A 15,082-nucleotide genomic window follows, 5' to 3' on the forward strand; every position below is an offset into this window, starting at 1 on the left:
TACATAACGAAGGTCTGTATGTTTGCTATCAAATCATATGTCAATGAAAGTTGCGAATTCACATACATGCCCACCATGCAAAACTGAATACGGCTTAATTGGTGAAAAATTTGTACTGAAATAGACGACGGTCTGCTCATTTGAAAGAAAAATCAGATTCAAAGAAGATTAGAAGGGGATAAATACTTGGATTTGTCAACTGTCATGTGTGCTTCATTTTAAATGTTTACCGACCTTCTGGTTTCTGAGTAATTTGTGTCCAAATTGATTTATTCGAAGGTAACTTTTGACGTTTTCGCTAAGGTTACCTATGAATACCATGAAAAAAACGACTGTTCTCATTGTCTCATGATCTAGACAACACATTGATGGACCCTGGTATAAAGCTAATTGTAGTTGCCCTCAAACGAAAGGCCACAAGACGTAACTGACTCCAAGATGGACTTCACAAGTCTGCAATAACGGTTTTAAGCGATTTGTGTGCAATTAAGCAAATTAAAGTCACTTTAGTGCCTTTGTTTCTTACTTCAATCCTCTTTCAACCGCTGTAAACCGACATTATTAATACATGATAGGGTCTAAAGTATCAATAAACGCATATAAAGAAAATAATACATTCAAAGTGCTTTATAAAATGAAGTTTTGATTGCGATATCCACCAAAAGTCTAATTCTTACCTACAAATACTGAAATGTTACTTACGAATACAGCATAATACATGACATGTGTAATGAAGTGTCCCTACCAATGGAAATTAATTGTCAAAAACTTTAAGCGGTACCCCAGGACACTATTATTACCCATATGCGGATTCATTCAACAATGATTTATTATGTAAAATTGCTGATTAACTACTTGTATATCAAAATGAAGTGGTCAAAATCTTGCTAAAAGCATCAAAAATTTTTTGATCTAAGGTAATAGCATTTATTCATTTGGACGTACCATCTAAAAGAGATCTAAAACTACCATTTTATTAATTCATTACCATAATAGCAAAATTTAAACCTATAAACTCAATATAGATATTGTTAAATCGCTCATGTTACCTACGAATACCGGGTTTCTTCACCTTTTCATTGTATAAAGCGTTAGGTGTATGCGTATAATTCCTAATATTCTTGAAAACATATATCATACTCGTTCTTATACAATGTAAATTGATTCATACTCATTTGATAAATAAAATACAGAAACTGACCTAAACTTCATTTTCAAAAATAAACTAGCATAAATTGACTAAGATCATATTGATCGCGTTATAAAAATAAAAACAAATATTTTCTGGTTGAGCTAGCATTTTCCTGACACCCTGTGGTCTACATTACACGAAAAAAAGCGTTAATGGGAATATTCCATTTGTTTTAGGTTGATTAGTATTGCGATAGTGAAAGCATCCTAGTGGTATTCGTAGGTAACATTGGATTTTGATATCACATTTACTATCACATGTCCTGGATTTATTTTTCAAGATTAGTAATGGCACTTTTGGTTCCTATAAGGCCAATATGTCATCAATCAATGGGCAAAAGGAACAATATGTGGAGACATTTTTATTTCGGACTTTTATTTTTGGCCAGTGAACACTTTTGGTTGGATTCGACCATATACATAAAGCATAGTACTACAGGGGATTGACATTACTGATTGATGTTTGCTTTCATGTTGCAAATTTACGTTTTGTGACTGTGAAATGTCAGCCCTGTGCAGAACATTTATGTGTGGCCAAGCTGTGATCTGAACTGAACATTGTGAATTTAACCATGATTTTGGTCATCATTTCACCAAAAATAACTTACTTTCTGCAATGAGACCATTAGCATATTCTAGAAAGGACTTGCTCGCTAAACGACACCTGGCATCTGATGTGAAACTTGATCAGGAAGTATATGGGACACAATCAATACTCTCAATATTAACAAGTTGCGTAGAGGTTGTAAGGCTGGTAAGCACAAACAACGCAAAATCACCTCCTGCACTGGACAATTCGAACGTGTTTCAAATGACTTTGTTCACCGTGGTTGTGATAGCGCTAATCTTGTCCACATTCCACTGATGCCGATGCACAACAAGCGGGCGCCACCAGTGAAATTTGCTGCCTGGAATGCGCGGTCAGTGAAACTAAAGACAGCATCAATTTGTGACTTCATTATATCAGAAAAATTAGACATTCTCGCAATCACCGAATCGTGGTTGACTAATGATCACCGATCCGACCGAGCACTTGCTGATCTGAGAAATACTCTGCCAAATTACGACCGTTACCACATTCCCAGAGAACATGCTGTAGGCGGTGGCGTGTGTATTATTCTGCGGAAAGGTTTCTCCATTACTCTGAACAATGGGCCTGCTTATAAGTCTTTTGAACACATGGACATAACTATCAAATCCAAATCGGCCTCTGTTCGGCTTTTTATCTTGTACCGACCACCATACTCCAAGAAAAACAAGCTGACTACATGTATGTTTTTCGCAGATTTTTCATCCTTGCTTGAGGTTATTAACAACATACCTGGTCGTGTCATGTTAGCTGGAGACTATAATATCCATGTAGATGACTGTAATGACAGGGATGCAATCACCATGCTCAACATGTTGTGTTCAGCAGGTTTGAAGCAACATGTTGATGTACCAACACACAAAAATGGGCATACCCTTGATCTACTGATTACCAGGGAGACTGATAACATTATTTCTGACATCTCAGTTCATCATGATCTCCCATCCGATCACGTAGCCACTGCCTGTCATCTGGACATGTCGCGCCCAGAACCTGTGAGACACGAGACAAGCTTCCGCAAACTACGTGATATTGACTTTACGCAGTTCAGGAAAGACATAAGATCATCCTCACTTGTATCTAATCCAGCCTCTGACCTGGGTGCCCTAGTTGAGCAGTATGACAGTGTTCTATCTGAACTTTTAGATATCCATGCACCCATTGTAACTCGTTCCATCACGCTCAGACCCCATGCCCCCTGGTACGATGAAGCTCTGCGTGAACGTAAGCGAGCTAAACGTCGTGCCGAAAGGAAATGGGTGTCATCAGGACTCGAAGTATACAAGCAGTTGTACCAGGAAGAATGTTGCAATTATAAGGAAGCGCTTGAAACGGCTAAAACAGACCACCACAGAGCCCAAATTAAAGACTGTGAACAGGGAAAGCTTTATCAACTTATTGACAAACTCTCAGTTGCAAAAGCAGCCAAAGTTTTGCCACTGCATGATTCTGCTCGCAATCTCGCTAGTGAATTCTCCACATTCTTCAATGAGAAAATCACGAAGGTTAAGGATGAACTTGATAGGTGCAGCAAGTTTGAGGATGTTGTTCCCAACATCCCACACGTGCACGCAGTGCCTCAGCTCAGCGAGTTTACTAAGGTGTCTCACGAAGAAATGCAGGAAGTCATCACCAGCTCCAAGCCAAAGTCCTGTCCACTAGACCCGATACCATCTTGGGTATTGAAAAAGTGCCTTGATGAACTGTTACCCACCATCTGTGACATTGTTAATCACTCCATTACATCTGGTGAAGTACCTGCTGCCTTCAAGGAAGCTCGCTTGACACCTCTGATCAAAAAACAGTCCCTTGATCCGGAATGTTTAAAAAACTATCGTCCGGTGTCAAACCTATCCTTCCTGTCAAAGATCACCGAGAGATGTGTTGCTAAACAACTTACCCATCACCTTGATTCCAACAATTTACACGGTAATAGACAGTCAGCATATCGTAAGAACTACTCTACAGAAACAGCACTCACACGTGTAGCTAATGACATTCTGCAAGCCATGGATGCTCATGGAGAGGTGGTTCTGGTCCTCCTTGATTTAACAGCTGCCTTTGACACCATCGATCACGGCATCCTTCTGCAAAGACTCACAGACAGATATGGGATTAACGGTTCTGCGCTTCAGTGGTTCCAATCTTATCTTTCAAGTCGTTTTCAAGCAGTTGTGATCGATGGTGTCCAGTCAGAGTTTTCACCACTCAGTGATGGTGTCCCACAGGGGTCTGTGCTCGGACCCCTGTGTTTCTCTATGTACACAGCACCGCTCGAAGACATTATCAGATCTTTTGACGGCATCCAACTTATGGTGTACGCGGATGATACTCAGATTTATATGCTGACGAAACCTTCTGAGAGAGCCAATGCAATCTCACAACTTGAACAGTGTATTTGCAGTGTGAAGGCATGGATGTCAGCAAACAGGTTAAAGCTCAACGAAGGAAAAACTGAAATCCTCCACATCAGATCAAAGTTTGCTCGAAGTTCTTCACCAGTTGATAGCCTTCGCATTGGTTCTGAACGTGTTGAGTCGGTCAGTTCTGCACGCAATCTGGGTGTAGCCTTCGACAATAATTTCACCATGGCAACTCACGTGAACAACATTTGCCGAGCAGCTCATCTAGCTCTAAGAAAGATCGGGCAAATACGCAAGTATCTGGACTCTAGTTCCACTGATGAACGGCTTGTTCACGCATTTATTAGCTCGAGATTAGACTGTTGTAATGGTTTGCTGTTTGGTCTACCAGAGCGTGAGATTAACAAGCTTCAACAGGTGCAAAATACAGCAGCACGGATGGTCGTGTGTGTAAAGAAACATCAACACATCACTCCTGTCCTTGAACAGTTACATTGGCTGCCCGTGCGTAAGAGGATAGTGTTCAAGATTCTCCTGTTGACATACAAGTCCCTACATGGGCTCGCTCCGAGTACATTTCTGAGCTTTTGACTGAGTACAAGCCATCTCGGCGCTTAGGTCCGTGCCAAACATCTTCTGAAGCAAGTTAGGACGCGTAGCTCTTTCGGTGACAGAGCATTTGCAGCTTCTGCCCCAAGACTGTGGAATCAACTGCCTGAGACAATAAAGTGTGCTGGTTCTGTTCAAAGTTTTAAGTCACAACTCAAGACGTACCTTTTTAAATTATAGCTTCACATTACAATGTATAAGGTGTTTGTGTGCAATTTGTATTGTACAGGTTCATAACTGTTGCTTCCCAGCTCAAGTATTATTGTATGAGAAAAGTGTATTTTATTAATGTCATATTCATAACTGTATTGATTGAGTTCAAATTTGTCTTTGCCATGTTATTATATATAATACCTCTTAGTTTTGATTTACTTAGTTTTATTTTTCTCCCTTTTAAAACAAAAAATCGATTAAAATTAAACGATCTCTTAGCTTCTATACTATATTCACAAAATGTCAGCTTTCTTTTGCGATATACGTGAGCATATGTTATGAAATCCTAATTTGTCTTACACTTATATTCTGCATGTTCTTTATTCATCATTTTTTTCCTGCTTATTTCGTTCTCCATGAATGTATGAAAGAGGGTGGGGGGGGGTGTTTGTATGTATGTAATTGTATTTTATTAGACAAATTAAGAAACGTAGGCTAAGGTTAAGGGGGTGCTTGTTCAGGCCTTTTTGGCCTTCTGAGCATCTCCTCATTCAAATGTGTTGTTTAGCTGTTATTGTATTGTTGTATTTTGAATGAAATAAAGACTGATTGATTGATTGATATAATTTTGTTGTTGTGTGGGAGGCTCATGGATGTGTTTACATCGATGAGTCTCTTACACACACTCTTACACAGGCATCTCCATCTTTGGATGGAGATGGTTGTGTATAGTTAAATGTGTGCTTTTGTTAAATGTGATTAATAGTGTCATTTATTATCATGTACAACTGTAGTTTCATAATATGTGGTTTTAGTGCAATTTAAATTGTGCAGTAGTCTCCCAGCTCAATAATGTTGTTATCAATTTTGTGTGTGGTATTTATTTGACGAGATTTATTAATGTATTATTTATTATGGTTATATATTATTACATTGGTGTCATATTTATTGATTATATATGTTCAGGGGGCATGAGAGGCCCATGGATTTGCTCTTATGCTACATCGGTGGGTCTCTCATGCTTCTCACACAGGTATCCTTGTTTTGCTATGTATTATTGTTGCTGTGTATATTTTTGTTTGGTGTGTGGGAGGCTCATGGATGTTTGCATCGATGAGTCTCTTACACACCAGGCTCTCCACAGATGGAGATGGTTGTGTATAGTTTAATTAGGTTTCAGTGTGTTTTTGCTATATGATATTAATAGTGTCATTTATTTATCATGTAAAATTGTAGTTTTCATAATATGTGGTTTTTAGTGCAATTTAAATTGTGCAGTAGTCTCCAAGCTCAATATTGTAAGCCTATATGTTATAAATTTTTGTGTGTGGTATTTTATTTGATGAGAATTATTAATGTATTATTTACTATGGTTATATTATTACATTGGTGTCATATTTATTGATGTGGTTATTGTTATTTGGTGTGTGGGAGGCTCATGGATGTTTGCATCGATGAGTCTCTTACACACCAGGAATAATGTATTTATTTTTGCATTGATTATGTTCAAGGGGCATGGGAGGCCCACGGATTGGCTCTTATGCTACATCGGTGGGTCTCTCATGCTTCTTTACATAGACATCCCCGCCCATCCTTTGGATGGAGTAGGTTTTGTTTTTGAGTTTAGATTTGTTATGCCATGTATTTCTGCTGTTGAGTATAATTTTGTTTGTGTGTGGGAGGCTCATGGATGTGTTTACATCGATGAGTCTCTCACACACTCTACACTGGCATCTCCATCTTTGGATGGAGATGGTTGTGTACCTTTGCATTTGGTTTCAGTGTGCTTGTTTTGATATATGAGATTATCAGTGTAATTTTTATTATCTTGCTGTATATTGATGTATTGATGATGCCGGTGAGAGGTGCACCGACAGTCCCCTTTGGGGGTTTGTCGGTGGGCCTCTCACTGGTGTTAGTGTTACTTTTGCCATTCTATTGTTGTTTGCTTGCAGCTGGTCTGCTATTTTTATGCATTGTATTGTTTGTATAATTCTTAAGTTAAATTCATATATTGTAAATTAAGTTTGGTAGTTTTTAAATCTGTAAAGCGCATTGAGGAATCTGAGATTCACAATGCGCTATATAAATGCTGTTTTATTATTATTATTATTATTATTAATGATCCTTCACGGCCTGAAAAAATGTTTTTTTCCCGGCAAGGAAGGTCCGACTTCCCGCGAAGCATATGGCTGCAAAGCAGCCATCCGCGCCGCGTTTAGCGGCGCCAGGGGGGTGTGTGAGGGGGGATGTGCCCCCTCAGATGTTGAAGATTTTTGAAAAATGAGACTGTAAATGGCGCGATTTGGTGCATACTTTTTGTACTTTTTGACACTTTTTTGGCGACTTGAAAGCGTTCAGAAACTTGTTGTTTATGCATGTAATGTGTATACGTGCAATTTGTTTTATATTATCATCCTATTGCGTTTGAGTGGACATTCTGTAAAAATGTCGATCATCAAAGCCCGCATCAAAGCGGTGTGTGCATGTGTCAGTTATTTTAGGTTCTTAATAGTTACCTGTACCTCGACAAAATACGATTATGAATATTTCCAATCAGTCTGAAAATACTTTTTAAAAAATCCATCATTATCCATGTCCATTGCAATTGATGTAAACAAACAGACATGTTTACGTTCCGAGCCAGCTGCTGAGTAGGCTAGCAATTAGCGAGCACGTGTGGCCTGGTAGCAATCGCGGGCGCGGTGGACCCCGTTTTTTCATCGTGAATAGTTTTGCAGTACATACATTGGAGCAAAGAGAGGATTGGCACCGTAAATGGTTGAGGTTCGCGATGATAAAAATAGAAACAAATAAAAATCCCCTTAAAAAGAGCAGTGGCACGGTACATCAAGCCTAAACTTTTTGCTGCTTGAAAAACATTTTGGAATGAAATAATAACAAACTTAGCATTAAGGAAAATTTACACATGTCAATGTCCACAATCACAACTAGAGCTACTGTGGCTCACGAGCCACGAATGTCAGGCGATGACTTCTGATTGACCTCATTTGACCTTTGACCTCGGGTAAACGTGAGTTGACTACTCACGCTATCTCAAATCAAGGATAATTTGCATCACATTTAAGCCCAATCGGGCCTATTTTAACATTTGACCTCATTTGACCTTTCCTGTCCTGTAACCTTGGATGACCTTTACGGTTTTATACTCCCCAAGTGTCAGGGATCATTTCCGCAAGTTGTTACAGCCTGATCGGAGCAATATTTAATTTGACCTGACCTTTGACATCAGATGACCTTTATAGTTTCATACTCCCCAAGTGTCGGGGATCATTTTCCCTAAGTTACAGCCCAATCGAGCAACTTTAAATTTGACCTGACCTTTGACCTTGCATGACCTTTTTAGTTTTATACTCATGAAGTTTCAGAAATTGGTTTCCCTGACTTACAGGCCACTCGGAGCAACTTTAAATTTGACCTGACCTTTGACCTCAGTTGACCTTTGCCGCTTTATACTCCTCAAGTGTCAGGGATCGCTTACCCCGAGTTACAGCCCAATCGAAGCAACTTAAAATTTGACCTGACCTTTGACCTCACACGACCTTTGCGGTTTTATACTCCCCAATTGTCAGGGATCATTTTTTCCAAGTTACAGCCCGATCGGAGCAACTTTAAATTTGACCTGACCTTTGACCTCGCATGACCTTTGTGGTTTCATACTCCCCAATTGTCAGGGATCATTTTCCGGGTTACAGCCCTATCAGAGCAACTTTAAATTTGACCTGACCTTTGACCTCACATGACCTTTGCGGTTACATACTCCCCAAGTGTCAAGGATCATTTCCCCAGAGTTACTGCCCCATCGGAGCAGTTGTAACATTTGACCTTGGATGACCATAGCTGATGTTTCATGATCCCCTTATGATTATTATGTTTTAGCCCAATCGGACAAATTTCAAAATTTGCCCCCCCCCACAAACCCGAGTACTGGTATTCACCATTATTGCTATATAGCATTTACCATATAGCCTTAGTGTGTATGTATTGATTTTCATAAATGCATCATGGGAAGGAATATAATTTGACCACCATCCCCACCGCACAAGCAACTATATAGCATTTATCACATACCTTTAGTGTGTATTTTCATAAATGCATCATGGGATAGCATCATTTCCAAACCTTTAGTGTGTATTTTCATAAATGCATCATGGGATAGCATCATTTCCAAACCTAACAGTAACAACTCTTACCTCTTATTATCAAAATACCAGCACAATATTTACTGTTAATTTTCCTGGAAACTTAAAACCACACCAGTAGACATGCCCAAGCATGCAACAAAACTATATGCTTATCTCTTGTTATCGAATAGCTGTTTCCCTGCACAAGGTTGCTGCCTCTAATGATAGCTGCTTCATTACATTTCACGCAAATATTTCCACAAAATGACCCTATTAAGCCTTACATGAACTTTGACCCCAATCTGTGGTACAACTTATTTGAAGCTTGGGCCAGCGGTTCTTGCTGACCATGTTTGGTGGTCATAGCATGTCATTTAAAGGAGCAGTAGCATTTTTAAGATTTTCACAAAATGACCCCTAATAACCCTTACATGACCTTTGACCCCTATATGTGTAGAAGTTATATTAAGCTTGGGTCAGTGCTTCTTGTGGCCAAGTTTGGTCAACATTGGTCCAAGCGGCTGGCACTAGTAGCAATTTTTGGTTCTACTAAAGAAGAAAGAAAGAAAGAAAGAAAGAAAGAAGAAGATTTAGGAGCTTCACAGTATATCAGGCGGATAAATCCGCCTGACATAACTATCTAATCTCTAAATTTCTCATATAAAAATTAATCTAATAAGATTGTAATTTGTAATGGAGGACAAATTAGATTAGAATTGTCAAATACGTAATCTAAGTTATCTATGAATTAGATCTTATAGATTGAAATTAAAATCTTATTAGATTTATTTTTAAATCTAAACTTTCATTATTTTTCATTTTAAATCACATCATTATAGTCTATATCTCAAATTTCTCCACCAATCCTTTAGATTAATTTTTAATTTAAAGAAATATTTAGAGAGTAGTTTCACAATTATACAATCACTGAATCACTTACCTTTTAGGTCCTTGGCTCCTGGCTGAAGTTACTATAATGAGTTTATTTATGACATGAAGTTGAGTTTTGCTGGCGTTTTGTTCAGTCTGTCCACAACGCTTGAGACCTTATGAAGACGGGATCGTACGTCTGTTGCATGAAAGTGCCACCGTGCTCCCTTGAAGTGGATGTTCAAGGCTTGTTTTACAATAGAGTTACAACGATTTATTGGGGGACCATTCCAGTGTATAATAAGCTCCTGGCTTAAATCGTTCACATCATTACTGTTAGTTGCACTTTTTGATCCTCCTCTTGTACTCCGTACCTTCTCAACAACACTCCCCATGCTTTCCACAACCGATTCGGGTGGCGAGCTGCTGATTATCTTTGCAAGTGTCGATAAAACATGATGTGCACCAGTATACAAACTGGGAATGGTGAAGACTTGATGGTATAGGTCAATATCTGTGACACAATTCGAAAGTATATCCACTGACTTGTATATGTTTCGGCATAAGTTTCGTGCCCCTTCTACTTGGGCTGGGTGCATTCTTGTCAGTGTTCCCACTTCAGGAGATGCCAAGAAGTCGGATTCATTTGCTGCCGCTTTGGCAGCAGTGAGGATTGGTATAAGTGAAGCAGATTTCTCTATCTTGGAAACTCTGTCAAAGAAAGCATCCGGAAAGCGTCTATGCATGCTACCTGACATTTCTTCAGCCCAGTCCATTGCAAGACGTTTAAATCGCTGAAGTGGTGACTCTTGAGGTAGTTCTTCAACTTCATCATCCGCCTGTCGTGTTCTACGCCGAGGTAAAATTACACCGGGATTGCCAACGAGGAGGGGGAACCCGGCAAACTCATGATTTGCAATTGCTTCTTGGTGAGTGCAAAATGTCTGGAAGTGGATTGGGTCCCATCCGGCCATTTTATCTAATGTCTGACGATATGTTTGTAAAGACTGTGCTTTGACCCAGATTTCTTTGTTGACAATCTGCATGACACAGCTGACTGTGGCCAATATGTGGTAATGGTCCACACACAGAAGCAATTTTGCAACAAAATCTACAGTTCTCATGCGTTGTAAGAGTTGGTCCGCATCCACTGCTCGGGCATCATCCGATGCAGCTACTTCCTCCAAAACTGAACGTGTCACAGCGTAGTTATCTAAAAAGTTCTTGAAGACGGTATAGGCAAATGCAGCGAATCTGGTGTCCGAAAACCATAGGGGCGATTTCAGGTCTACTCCAAGCTCTCTTGCTTTGTCCACTGCAGCTTCAAATGCTTTGCCGAAAGAGAACTTGCTTAACACGGCTGCGATATATCGCGACAAATGTCATCAATCCACTTGATTTCTTTTCTAGTGTCTTTGTCGGCAAGCTGAAGGATATGTGCAAGGTCCCACTCAAACCCAACTGATTCATCCAAGTTCAGTTTAGTTTTTAAGTGCACGTCCACTTTCAAATGGAAGTACTGGCCATCAAAGCCCCAGCCTGCGATCTGGTCGTTGTCTATACTGTACGTGTCACAAACTTTGCATATTTCATTTGCTATGCTTTCTCCGTCGTGTTTTTTCACTGGAGTAATTCCTAAAGAGACAGGGGTCAACAGATCTGGCATAGAAGGAGTGAAAAGAACCGCTCCAAATAGCTGGCCTGTCCGACGCTTGGTGGTCACCTTATCAGCTACTATACCAACGGGTGGTTTGCACAAAGTTGCTTGTAAGGGTTGTTGTAGATAGCCTCTAACACGCTGATCAACTGCTTCAGCGAATGCTGGTCGGAGGGTAGCCGGAAACTTGTGAGAGTGGTTCAAATTCCCAACATCAACTCTAGCGTCTGATAGGAGCAGCATATCTACTTCGAAGTCCGCATAAGGCCTTCCATATTTCAAAAGCCGATACACTTGCTTACCAACGGTGATTCCTACCCCTTGCTCCCGAGCTTCCATCTTCTTTGCACGTTCATTTTGTTCTTCTCTTAGCGTCAAGTTTTTTACATGATTTAGACTTTCCTGATGGCGGGCAACTGCTCGTTTTAAGTTACCAAATGCTGCTGGCTGACTGTCAGTGGTAAAATCAACGCCCAAACGTAAAAACTCATATTTAAATACTCCAAGACGCTCAAGACCAGTAGCAGAAGCTGCACAACAAGCATCACACGACAGTGTGTTCTCTCCGATGTTTAAAGATGCCAAATCACACAGCCGTCTAATAGACTTACAATTTTGAATCAAAGTTTTAAGGGCGTCAATGTCCATGATGTCTGTGTCATTTGCAGATTTCACTGTTGCAGCTTTTGCACTTTTTGCAGTTTCCGAATCAGACGCGTGTCGGGAAGTTGTGCTCAATTTTAACTCAGAAAGCTGGGCTAAAATGGTGTCTAGCTTTGCATCGATGTTAGTACTGGTAGCAGCAGCTGTACGAATCGGAGTAGGCCTACTCTCTTTAGTTTCCTCAAGTTCAATAACTTCAAGTCTAGCCTTCTTGCTTGGACCGGGCTCAGAAGAATCTTCAGTTGCATCAGACTCATCATGTCTTCTTTTCCGTCCTGAGGTGTCCGTGTCCCCAGCATCATCCACACTCACCGTTACAGGCTCTGTAACTACTGATCGAGGAGCTGCTGCTGGTTCTTTACGCCGGGCTAACATATCCAACAAAGTCCGTGAACTGTCGCCATATTCCTTTACTGGCTGACCAGGGTGTTGATCGTGCGTGTGTTGTAATAGCCTATCTCTACGCATTGACACATTGCAGTAACTACATTTTGTAGGTTGTTTGGATCTGTAGTTTTGATCCTTTTTACCAGGAGGTTTAGGAGCCATTTCGCTACTTTTGATGATCCAACACAAATTTCAAGAAGTCCACGACAAGATATAACAAATAGGCGAAAAGTTAAAATCACGATATTCCGTCGTAAATGTGTTTTCCGTGTAAGTTAAAAGCACTATTAAATGTATCACTTTCACAAAGCACAAGAAACAAGATGCAACGATGAAGCCTTTATAATTTGACCCCTTTTTTAATGACATTGACATTCCCAGAAAGAAGTACTAAATACCATGATTTATTAGGGAAATTATAATTGAAAATAAACAATTGAGCGATTTGCGCCCAAATTGGGTGTAATCAACCTGTGCATTCGTATGTGACAGTGATATTGGGCGGAGATCGGGCGCATTAAAAAATCCATACGATGTGGACAGTGTTGCCTATAAATACGTGTCCATCTCCGCCCATTTCACGATCATTGAAGTTTGTTGTTGATGTTAACACCGATTTGGGCGCGATGAAGACAGAGCATTGATGTATGCGCTATCATGTTGATTAAAGTTTGGCACCGCACAAGTTGCAACATGCATTGATTAATTGAGGTACACCTGCAGAGGACAGGACACATTGTAAGTTGTTGTTTCGATGGCGCGCGACGATGGCTTTTTTGATAGACATAACAAATATTTGTTGACTCATTTAATCAACTCATTTACTGTACAACATTTAATATTTATTTTTTTTCTCAAATTTCCTGTTTTTGCAACTTATTCTTGTCATTTTTGCTGTAGCAATTTTTTCACTTTCTTTGTGATTTCCCGCGAGAGGCATTGATTTCCCGGCAAGGAACATGCCGTATTGCCCATTTTTTCCCGCCATGGTCTAGGTACCCAAAAATTTTTGAATTTTGGGTACCCGGGCAGGGTATTAATCTTGGGCGGGTACCCGCAAGCCCACCCGAAAATGCCAGCCTTAGTGTGGAGGCATCATAATTAGAATCCATATTTTTAGGCATGGAGAAAGGTATAAAAAAGTGATTGTGTAAACTAGAAACAACAGGACTTACACTGAACTTGGTGAATCACGATCTTGACCATCTCCTCTCAGACGAGGTTCATTTCGACCAATCACGGATGGTCTTGAGTTGGAACTCAATGTTGATTGGCTAGTTGCTTGAGAAGCTCGCCCAGAGCTTGATGTGTAACTTGAAGATGGTACAGAACCAAACTCTGCACATGTATAAAAAGAAGAGAAACACTACAAGGTTGAGACTATAGCTATTATACTGATAGCTACTGATCACATTGTCCCCTTTTAATTTCGAGCCAAACAAATGAGGTAAAACAAAGAAAATTGCTATTTCATTCCAGCATCTACAATGCATGTATCATCTCAACGATCGTATTATTATCATGATTATCGGGAGCTTCACGCAGCTGATGGGATGTACAAACAAGACGAATAGCAATATACACACAGTTTATGCGTCAAGACGGACAGCGCCTACAGTGCGTGTATAATCTTGTTGATCGTATTATTATCATGATTATTGGCAGAGCCTCACACAGCTGATGGGATGTACAAACAAAATGTAAGACGAATAGCGATATGCATACAGTTTATACGGTACATCAGAAACGTCACTGATTCAATGATACGGCACACATGCGATGTTTTAATCCAGCACTCGATCCGTGAGCTCAGAATAAAAACTTGCTTGAGTTATTGTTGTTAATGAGTTATGTATGTTTTACAAAGGTGATGTGGTTTCAGCCCTCTTTACAACATAACTCAAGAAACACAGGACCTACAAAAGTATATCTCTGATATTTGAATCCTTCTACATGGTCGCTATGAAATGATCTATGCAATTTTTGCTAAACCTCGCTACCATTCGCAGGAACAACCAAATTACAACAGTTGAAAATAGTTGCTAACCTTAAGGTTGGAGTGTGGTGTCATTAAGCATTGGATTTTTAAGAGCACGCTACTGCAATTCAATTCAATTACAGCTGGGTTCTGGAATATCCCTTGATCCTTTTCTCAATTCCGTTTCCTCTGCTCTCTAGACCATGTGTGCCATGTGCACAAACTAAACAGGCCCTATGGGTAAATGCAAACCCATGTAAAAGTTAATTTTATCTTACCTTGTTTAGGGCAGTAGAGTGATGGATCATGATAGAATCGATACCTAGCCATAATCAACACTGCTAAATCTCGTAGACATCGTGCTGCCCCGACTGGAATCTCTGCATCAGTATCTCCCAATGGTTTCACTCCCAACAACGACAGTAAACTCTGCAGAGAAAACAAATGTTAACAAATATACATATTTCTCTAAATGAT

General features: G+C 39.9%; 1 protein-coding gene across 1 annotated transcript in view; it reads right to left on the reverse strand.

The window, feature by feature from the left end:
• Nucleotides 1–15,082, reverse strand: part of LOC140136461 (rotatin-like) — a 166,819-nt gene that overhangs the window by 133,794 nt on the left and 17,943 nt on the right. Inside the window, exons 7-8 of the mRNA XM_072158184.1 lie at nt 14,884–15,034; nt 13,803–13,965 (exon numbers count right to left, since the gene is read on the reverse strand). Coding sequence (XP_072014285.1) covers nt 13,803–13,965; nt 14,884–15,034 — 314 coding nt within the window. The remainder of the gene's footprint in view (nt 1–13,802; nt 13,966–14,883; nt 15,035–15,082) is intronic.

Source organism: Amphiura filiformis, chromosome 16 (assembly GCF_039555335.1).
Source record: "Amphiura filiformis chromosome 16, Afil_fr2py, whole genome shotgun sequence".
Classification (NCBI taxonomy): domain Eukaryota; kingdom Metazoa; phylum Echinodermata; class Ophiuroidea; order Amphilepidida; family Amphiuridae; genus Amphiura; species Amphiura filiformis.